The sequence below is a fragment of the Triticum urartu genome, chromosome 2A, assembly GCF_056163025.1.
Source record: "Triticum urartu cultivar PI428250 chromosome 2A, HENAU_Tu73, whole genome shotgun sequence".
NCBI classification, from domain to species: Eukaryota; Viridiplantae; Streptophyta; class Magnoliopsida; order Poales; family Poaceae; genus Triticum; species Triticum urartu.
The window spans coordinates 159,035,456-159,045,820 of NC_141874.1; the positions used below are offsets into that span (position 1 = coordinate 159,035,456).

Genomic DNA, 10,365 nt, shown 5'->3' on the forward strand with positions numbered 1-10,365 from the left:
TAGCCTCTGTTTCAAGTTGCAAATATTAGTAACAGAACTAGTATCAAATACCCAGGCGCTACCGCGAGCATTAGTAAGGTACACATCAATAACATGTATATCAAATATACCTTTCACTTTGTCATCCTTCTTCTCCGCCAAATACTTGGGGCAATTCCGCTTCTAGTGACCAGTCTCTTGCAGCAGAAGCACTCAGTCTCAGGCTTAGGTCCAGACTTGGGCTTCTTCACTTGAGTAGCAACTTGCTTGCCGATCTTCTTGAAGTTCTCCTTCTTCCCTTTACCCTTCTTCTTGAAACTAGTGGTCTTGTTGACCATCAACACTTGATGCTCCTTCTTGATTTCTACCTCCGCAGCCTTTAGCATTGCGAAGAGCTCGGGAATTGTCTTATCCATCCCTTGCATATTATAGTTCATCATGAAGCTCTTGTAGCTTGGTGGCGGTGATTGAAGAACTCTGTCAATGACACTATCATCAGGAAGATTAACTCCCAGCTGAGTCAAGTGGTTGTGGTACCCAGACATTCTGAGTATATGTTCACTCACAAAACTATTCTCCTCCATTTTGCAGCTATAGAACTTATTGGAGACTTCATATCTCTCAATCCGAGCATTTGGTTGAAATATTAACTTCAACTCCTGGAACATCTCATATGCTCCATGATGTTCAAAACATCTTTGAAGTACCGATTCTAAGCTGTAAAGCATGGCATACTGAACTATCGAGTAGTCATCAGCTTTGCTCTTCCAGACGTTCATAACATCTGGCGTTTCTTCTGCAGCGGGTTTGTCACATAGCGGTGCTTCCAGGACGTAATTATTCTGTGCAGCAATGAGGATAATCCTCAAGTTACGAACCCAGTCTGTGTAGTTGCTACCATCATCTTTCAACTTAGCTTTCTCTAGGAACGTATTAAAATTCAATGGAACAACAACATGGGCCATCTATCTATAACAACATAGACATGCAAAATACTATCAGGTACTAAGTTCATGATAAATTAAAGTTCAATTAATCATATTACTTAAGAACTCCCACTTAGATAGACATCCCTCTAATCATCTAAGTGATCACGTGATCCGTACCAACTAAACCATGTCCGATCATCACGTGAGATGGAGTAGTTTTCAATGGTGAACATCACTATGTTGATCATATCTACTATATGATTAACGCTCGACCTTTCGGTCTCAGTGTTCCGAGGCCATATCTGCATATGCTAGGCTCGTCAAGTTTAACCCGAGTATTCTACATGTGCAAAACTGGCTTGCACCCGTTGTATGTGAACGTAGAGCTTATCACACCCGATCATCACGTGGTGTCTCGGCACGACGAACTGTAGCAACGGTGCATACTCAGGGAGAACACTTATACCTTGAAATTTAGTGAGAGATCATCTTAGAATGCTACCGTCGTTCTAAGCAAAATAAGATGCATAAAGGATAAACATCACATGCAATCAATATAAGTGATATGATATGGCCATCATCATCTTGTGCCTTTGATCTCCATCTCCAAAGCACCGTCATGATCACCACCGTCGCTGCCTTGACACCTTGATCTCCATCGAAGCATCGTTGTCGTCTCGCCAACTATTGCTTCTATGACTATCACTACCGCTTAGTGATAAAGTAGATCAATTACATGGCGATTGCATTTCATATAATAAAGCGACAACCATATGGCTCCTGCCAGTTGCCGATAACTTTGTTACAAAATATGATCATCTCATACAACAATTTATATAATCACGTCTTGACCATATCACATCACAGCATGCCCTGCAAAACAAGTTAGACGTCCTCTACTTTGTTGTTGCAAGTTTTATGTGGCTGCTACGAGCTTCTAGCAAGAACCATTCTTACCCACGCATCAAAACCACAACGTAGAATAGTGATTGCTTTTTTATCTTTAGAAAGAACCCTGTTCATTGAAACCGATTCAACTAAAGTTGGAGAAACAGACACCCACCAGCCACCTGTGTGCGAAGCACGTCGGTAGAACCAGTCTCGCGTAAGCGTACGCGTAATGTCGGTCTGAGCCGCTTCATCCATCAGTACCGCTGAATCAAGAATCAACTAGTGACGACAAGCAATATTTATATACTCACGCCCACAACTCCTTTGTGTTCTACTCATGCATATAACATCTACGCATAAACCTGGCTCGGATGCCACTATTGGGGAACGCAGTAATTTCAAAAAAATTCCTACGCACACGCAAGATCCGTCTAGGTGATGCATAGCAATGATAGGGGAGAGTGTTGTCCACGTACCCTCGTAGACCGTAAGCGGAAGCGTTATGACAACGCGGTTGATGTAGTCGTACGTCTTCACGATTCGACCGATTCTAGCACCGAAGGTACGGCACCTCTGCGATCTGCACACGTTCAGCTTGATGACGTCCCATGAACTCTATATCCAACTGAGGTCGAGGGAGAGTTTCGTCAGCACGACGGCGTGATGACGGTGATGATGAAGTTACCGACGCAGGGCTTCGCCTAAGCTCTACAACGATATGATCGAGGTGGAAATCTATGGAGGGGGCACCGCACACGGCTAAACAATGAACTTGTGTGTCTATGGGGTGCCCCCCTCCCCCGTATATAAAGGAGTGGAGGAGGGGAAGGGCCGGCCCTCTCATGGCGCACCTAGTTGGAGTAGGAGATGAAGGAAGGGAGAGAGAGAGGGAAGGAAAGGGGGGGGGCGGCCCCCACCCAATTCGGATTGGGCTTGGGGGGCGCGCCCTCCACCTTGGCCGCCTCCTCTTCTCTCCCACTAAAGCCCAATAACGCCCATACACTCCCCGAGGGGTTCCGGTAACCCCCCGGTACTCTAGTAAATGCCTGAACTCACCCGGAACCATTCCGATGTCCAAACATAGCCTTCCAATATATCGATCTTTATGTCTCGACCATTTCGAGTCTCCTCGTCATGTCCGTGATCACATCCGGGACTCTGAACAACCTTCGGTACATCAAAACACATAAACTCATAATACCGATCGTCATCGAACGTTAAGCGTGCGGACCCTACGGGTTTGAGAACTATGTAGACATGACCGAGACTCATCTCCGGTCAATAACCAATAGCGGAACTTGGATGCTCATATTGGTTCCTACATATTCTACGAAGATCTTTATCGGTCAAAACGCATAACAACATACATTGTTCCCTTTGTCATCGGTATGCTACTTGCCCGAGATTCTATCGGTATCTCAATACCTAGTTCAATCTCGTTACTGGCAAGTCTCTTTACTCGTTCCGTAATGCAACATCCCGCAACTAACTCATTAGTTACATTGCTTGCAAGGCTTATAGTGATGTGCATTGCCAAGAGGGCCCAGAGATACCTCTCCGACAATCGGAGTGACAAATCCTAATCTCAATCTATGCCAACTCAACAAACACCATCGGAGACACCTGTAGAGAATCTTTATAATCACCCAGTTATGTTGTGACATTTGATAGCACACTAAGTGTTCCTCCGGTATTCGAGAGTTGCGTAATCTCATAGTCATAGGAACATGTATAAGTTATGAAGAAAGCAATAGCAACAAACTAAATGATCATCGTGCTAAGCTAACGGATGGGTCAAGTCAATCACATCATTCTCTAATGATGTGATCCCTTTCATCAAATGACAACTCTTTGTCCATGGCTAGGAAACCTAACCATCTTTGATCAACGAGCTAGTCAAGTAGAGGCATACTAGTGACACTCTATTTGTCTATGTATTCACACATGTACTAAGTTTCCGGTTAATACAATTCTACCATGAATAATAAACATTTATCATGATATAAGGAAATATAAATAACAACTTTATTATTGCCTCTAGGGCATATTTCCTTCAGTCGGCAGCAATGGCGGCCATGGCCTTCTTCTGCTCTGACTTAAGCCCGTCCCAGAGAGCTTTGGCAGCGGAGGGATCCCTTGGCAGGGAGTAGTGTGGAGAAGGATGACTATGGCTATGGACGGGGAACCAGAGCAGCGGTTTATATAACACCAGTGGGCGGCAGACAGACGGACAGACGGGTGGCGCCGGAGGAAACGCCTCGGCAACTGCGTGCCATCAATGCGGGCGGCAGACGAGCGTATGGGCAGCCGTCGTGTCATTTGAACGCGCGACAGTCGCCTGCATTAGGAAGCAGTGCTCTCTCGGCTGGCGCTCCGCTTTAATGCCGGCGCCAGTGAGCAGTTGTCTCCGCTCTGGGCGGGCAGGAATGCGGGCGTTGATGCTCTGGAGCTGGGCTGACCAAAAACGCGCGGGAGAGGGGAGGTTTTTTTGGTGGACCAGAGCGGTCAGCAGCGGGCTTGGGAGTGGTCCGTTCTCTGGCAAACCTCCCCCACACTTGTCTCCGGTTTGCGGGAGAAATTGTGTCCAGACCACTCCGCGGATCGATACAGGTTGGCGTTGGATGGCTTCCGTCGTCCGGACGACCCGATCCGAATGGTTGTGGGAGGTTTATGAGTCCGCCTTGGAGATGCCCTTATGACCATGCTGCCGAATACTTTGGAGAACTCTAAAATTAAGCCAGATGATTACACACCTGCGTAAACCGTATCCTCTGCGTGCCACGCGTCCCGGTGGGGCCAGGCACCGCCCAAACTTTATCTCCTCATTTCATGTTGATCAGGAGAGCCACTCCTTTCTTCATCTCTCCCCGCGTCCTTTTCTCCCCGAGCTCGATCCCCTTTTCTTCCTCCAGCCCTGGCCTCTGTTCTCTGTCGAACACCGCGAGCATGGACGCAATCCAAACATTGCTGCAAGCTCTACACACCGCTGCAAGCTATTGCTGCCACCACTAGTGTGGATTGATGCCGCGACGCGGCGGTGTGCTTAACACCGCGGTTGTTGATGTGGTCCGTGTTGCCGAGCGTTGTCGGCCGAGCTTTTTTGTCGGTGCAGTGCTGCCGGTGCTGAAAGAGGGGGGCAGGGGACGCCACCAGGGTGCTGCAAAGGCAACACCAACCACGACGCATCGCTGCTGCAAGGGCGTGTGAGCCGGCAACACCGCTGCGAGTCGTCGGCGCTACGATGGAGCTCCGCCAGGCCATGTCGCTGCAGTGGGGCATCGCCGGGACCGCTGGAGATGCAATGAAGCACCGCTGGATCGTTGAAGCTCTGTCGGGGTTGCAATGAAGCGTTGCCGTCGATGGAGCTTCGCCGGGGGTCGCCGGTGTTGCAATGAAGCTCCATCGAGAGTCGTCTAGTGCTGCAATGGAGCTTCACCGGAGGCCACAAGTGCTGCAACGGAGCTTCGTCGGTGGCCGCCGGGGTTGCACTCAAGCATCATCGGAACGACATGTGTTTCAATAGAGCATGGCCGGCGGCGGCGGGTGCTGCGATGGAGCACCGCCACGCCGATGTTGTCGCTGCGATGAAGCGTCACCGGCAGCTACCTGGGCTCCGATGCAGTGCTCGTCGGCGGTTGCGGTGCTGCAAGATCGTGCGAGGAAAGGGGACTGTTATGCAATGTGAGGAAGGAGATTGTGTGTGGGCGTTGGCCGTTCAAACCGGTTGAGAAGAGGGATCTGATGGTGTGGTGGGGCTGATCAAACAGCCAGCGAGGCGGCTTAAATCTTTCTGGCATCAACCAGTTGATTTGTAGCACTGGCCATTTTATCCTAACAGTTTTGTGTTCAAAGGTGAAAGGCGTGTAAGAACTTGTTTCCCCGTAGCATATGTGATAGTAGTATCCTAGAATCAACGGGCGTGGTGCAAATCAATCTGTGGTTGGATGGTTAGAGGAACTGTGGTATCCCAGCCCACCAGGGTTCAAATCCTGGTGCTCGCATTTATTTCTGGATTTATTTCAGAATTTCCGGCGATGCGCATTCAGTGGGAGGAGACGTTCCCGTCGACAACGAGGTGCCTACAATGACTTCGTAAATTTCAAGATGATATGCCGGTTCAGTCTTTCGAAAATGCTAATACGGATAGGATGTGTGTGTATATGAACGCTTGTGTGTGTAATGATGTTAAAAAAAATCAACGGGCGTGGCACGAGTGCGTGACCCGGGCGTGTCTGCCCTCCCACCGAACTGAAGCGCGGGGCCGGGCGGGTACAAATTCCGTAGCCGATCTCGATGCGTCACGGGGCCACGAAAAAGGCTCCAGAAAACTGCAACCGAGCGCTCGGGGAGGAGAAGCATGGCGACTTGGGTTCCCGATGCCCCTACCTCAAATTCCACAGCGGAAGCGGAATACTCCCCCGACTCCGTGCACTTAAATTCCCCAGCCCCCAAGTGCAGCGGCCGATGCACGTCAACGATTTGATTATTACCGACATTCTCCCTTATCAATGGCGATCACGAGCGGCGGGCAGCGGCACAATGCGCTGACCGGTCCACGCATGCCGATCGCCCCAGCCAGCTTCCAGCACGACGAACGCCATTTGACACCGGAGAAGAAGACGCGGCCGGCAGCCAGGCATGTCCATGAATTGAAAAGAAAAACGCCGTGATTGATCTGCTTCCACGGCGGCGAGGCAACCAGGCCCCTCGCATCATCAGATCTCTTAAAGAAGCAATTTCACAGTTCCGTAGTCTAAACCAGAGTTTTGTGGCGTGCGCTCATGGTGAATGACGGAACACCCGTTGAATCGGGCGACAGGGACTCCATTCCCGGCCGTATGATATTCAGAGCCTCCTCCTCTCGTAGAGGCGCTCGTCAATGTGCACGCTCGCCTTTATTCAAAAGCAGTATGGAAGCGCATCCGTCCAGCTTATGCCGTCGCTAAAAATTTTGGTCTTAAAATTTCGGTCCTCTGGCGTCCGTGAGCAGAAAGGATAGTCTGATCGCACAAGATGCCGAGTCTCGAGGGAGGCAGTTTTAAAATGAGGCTGCGTCTGCGTGCTCCCTCCGACTCCAAGCAACCCCTGGCTGGCAAAGTCACCGTGCTCCGCCAAATGCCGAGAGCCCGTTGAAGCCCCGACTTCTCGGCCATCGTACGATCCGTCCATGGCGCCAGCAGCCCGTTTTTTCCACCAGTTGGTTCAACACTCCAACAAACGCCAATTAGTTGCATCAAGGATTCATACCAGGTGTTTCCATCTGTATCACGCGTGCGTGCGTGCGTGCAGTTCTGGTGGTGACTGGACGACGCGGTGATTGATTGGGGCTTAAACTAGTGTTGACCCTCTCTTGGATCCTCACACGGCTGCCCCCGTGCGGGCGAGCAAATCTACCGAGAAAACGCTCCGGAGGAGAGGAGAGAGAGGATTAAGAAAGGTTGCACGAGGGCGATCCGATTTCCCAGCCTTAAAACTGGGGTTCAACCCCCATTCGTGCGCCCTCAGCCATTGTACCCTTTTGCACGCCTCCCTATGTTACTCCCCTCCCTCCGCACTCAACATCCTTATATGCGCTCCGATCCTTGACATCACACGAAGTACTAGCACGCTGCCTAACCTGCGAAGGATAGATAGCTGATAGCTACTCGATGGAGAAGATGATTGGGAGGGGGGTGGAGATGGGGACGGAGGTGGAGATGTCGCCGGCTGCCAAGGAAGCGGCGGCCGCTGCCATGTTTAGCCCCTACTCGAGCCCCAGCACGGCCTTCCTGCTGCAGAGGAGAGTTCTTTCCTGGTACGTGAAGCTCATGGCATGTTGCTTGTTTCTCTTGTCCGGCGATCGAATTCTGATTGCTTTCTACTGTAGGGCGAAGGAGACCGGGTCGCCGGCGACGGTGCGCGTTCGCGTCGCCGACAGGAGCTTCATTCTGCACAGGGTCAGTCAGAGCTTGCGACCAACTCAATTATGGTGTGGCGGTGGCGCTGGTTTGGTCATGATCATGCTAACCTTTGTCGTCGTCGTCGTCGTTGCAGGATCCTCTGGCGTCAAGAAGCAGGTACTTCAGCCAGGCGATGGAGGAGGTGTCCGGAGACGTCGAGCTGCCGGACAGCTTCCCCGGCGGCTCCGACGCCTTCGAGGTGATCGGGCTCTTCTGCTACGGCGACTCCGTGGCGCTCGACCCGTTCAACGTGGCGGCGGTGCGCTGCGCGGCCGAGTTCCTGGACGTGGGCGGCCTGGGCGCGCGCTGCGACCTCTACATCAACCAGGTGGTGCTGCAGAGCTGGGACGACGCGCTCATCGTCCTGCAGCGCTGCCAGCCCCTCCTCCCCGCCGCCGAGGAGCTCCTCATCGTCAGCCGCTGCGTCGAGTCGCTGGCCTTCATGGCGTGCATGGAGATCCTCGACCCGGAGCAGCGGCGGGACCAGCCCGGCGTCGACGACGCCGGCGCGCGCGGCCTGGTCGGCCGCCGCTGGGACGCCGAGGTCGTCAAGGAGCTCGCCGCGCGCGACCTCTGGATCAAGGACCTCATCGCCCTCCCCTTCGAGTTCTTCAAGCGGATCGTGCAGGCGCTGCGGCGGCAAGGGATGAAGGAGAAGTACGTGAGCCCCGTGGTGCTCTTCTACGCCAACAAGTGGGTGCTCTCCAAGAAGACCCACAAGTTCTGGGCGAGCACGGACGAGGCCGGCGACGGCGAGACCGACGCCAACAGGAGGGCCACGGAGATACTGCAGGGCGTGGTCGACCTGCTCCCGGTGGAGGCGAGCGGCGCCGTCCCGGTGGCCTTCTACTTCGCGCTGCTGTCGCGGTCGCTCGCCCTCGAGCTGAAAGAGGAGAGCCGGACGAGGCTGCGGGACCAGGTAGCGTCCCAGCTGCAGTTCGCCAGCGCGGATGACCTGCCGCTGCCGGAGCAAGACGCCGACCGGTCCGTCTCCGTCGCCGATAGCCTGGAGGTGGTGACAATGGAGAGCATCGTCTCAAACCACGTCGCCATGCAAAGACAAGGGGCCGAGGCCGTGGCGGAGTTGTGGGATCGGTACCTCGTGCAGATCGTCGCTGATCCGAAGCTCCGGCCGGAGAGGCTGGCTGAACTGATCGGCGTCGTTCCGGCCGGCGACCGGAAGACCCACGACCATCTATACGAGGCAATCAACACTTACTTACTGGTAAGACAAGTATCCTTCCGGTCACACGCTGGCATGGTTATTAGTCCGAGTGGTTTGCTGGTTTGAATTTTCAACTGTCCCTGACGAGAGGAAGCTGACGATTCTGTGTCATGGCAGGAGCATCCCGGGCTGTCCGGCGAGGAGAAGGCGGCGCTGTGTGGGCACCTCGAGTGCCGGAAGCTGTCGCACGAGGCGTGCATCCAGGCGGTGCAGAACGAGCGGATGCCGCTCCGGTTCATCGTGCAGGCGCTGTTCGTGCAGCAGATGCACACGCACCGCGCCTTCGCGGAGCGCTCCGACTCGTTCCGGTACATGCTCTCCGGCGAGCTGATCCCGGGCGTCGCCGGCGCGTACACGCCGAGCCCGGGGTGCCCCGTCCCCACGAGCCAGCCGCTGAGCACCACGAGCCCGTACACGGACGCCCACACCAACGCCGCGCTCGACGGGAAGCTGCGCGCCCGCGGCGACGACGACGCGGCGTCGGACTACGAGACGGCGAGCTTCAGGATCCAGGCGCTGGAGCAGGAGATCGTCTCGCTGAAGAAGACCCTGCAGCGGCACAACACCCTGAAAGGAGGCTCGGTTCGCAAGGACAGCAAGGAGCCGAGCTTCAGGGCGGACGCGGCGGCGCCGGTGGCGATCAGGCGGCGAGCGCCCGCGTCCGGCAGCTGCATCGGGTCCATGCGCTGGGGCTCACAGCGACGGTGCGCCAGCAGGATCCTGCGCGTGTTTACGAGACTGGCCGTGTTCGGGCGGAGCAGGTCCCGAGGGAAGCAGAGCAAGTGCAGGGCTGCAGCAGAGCAGCTCAGCTGCTTGTAGACCTGCAGTGCTCTTCCATTCAGGGCTCAGGAGTCGGGACAGCTTGCCAAAGAAAAATTAGTCTGGAAGTTTTGAACTTTTTACTTGTGGAATTGGAAACTGCAGATGCCACGGTGAAACCTGGCAGCCATGGATGTAGTGACTGCTCATTTGTACATACTGCTAGCAATGTTGAAAGGCTTGAATTGGTAGTTACTGTCAGGTTCAGGTGTTCATTCAGTGGAACCAGCGCGAGGTGAAGTGGGTACTTCGTCAGCAACTGCCAAGATATGCATAGTTTATCTATTCATTTGTTAGGTGATGTTTACATCTTTAGGCTTGGCTTGCTGTTGTTGCACCGTGTTGTGTTTAGTTTTACACTTTAGCTACATGTCAATTGCCTGAGTTTTAAATTTTGGTCAGTCGATTTTGTGGCCGTTGGATCATGATTTGTGATTCGTGTGTTTTATTTTTTCTCTGTGTATGATTGTGGCTGTGTTGGGCTTGGTGTGATCGACTGACCCCAATTTTGGGTCAGTCCTTGGGCTCGTTGTGGTGCCCGTTATGCTCGACGACCCGTTAATCTTCTGAGCCCAGCCCGCAT

General features: G+C 53.3%; 1 protein-coding gene across 1 annotated transcript; it reads left to right on the forward strand.

Moving 5' to 3' along the window:
- The first annotated feature begins 6,939 nt into the window (after positions 1-6,939).
- Positions 6,940-10,089, forward strand: LOC147984375 (Phototropic-responsive NPH3 family protein). Its single transcript, XM_087543521.1, has 4 exons — positions 6,940-7,593; positions 7,666-7,735; positions 7,833-8,963; positions 9,081-10,089. The coding sequence occupies exons 1-4, from the start codon at positions 7,448-7,450 to the stop codon at positions 9,780-9,782; spliced, it is 2,049 nt and encodes a 682-aa protein (XP_087399647.1). The 5' UTR covers positions 6,940-7,447; the 3' UTR covers positions 9,783-10,089.
- Positions 10,090-10,365: the final 276 nt, after the last annotated feature.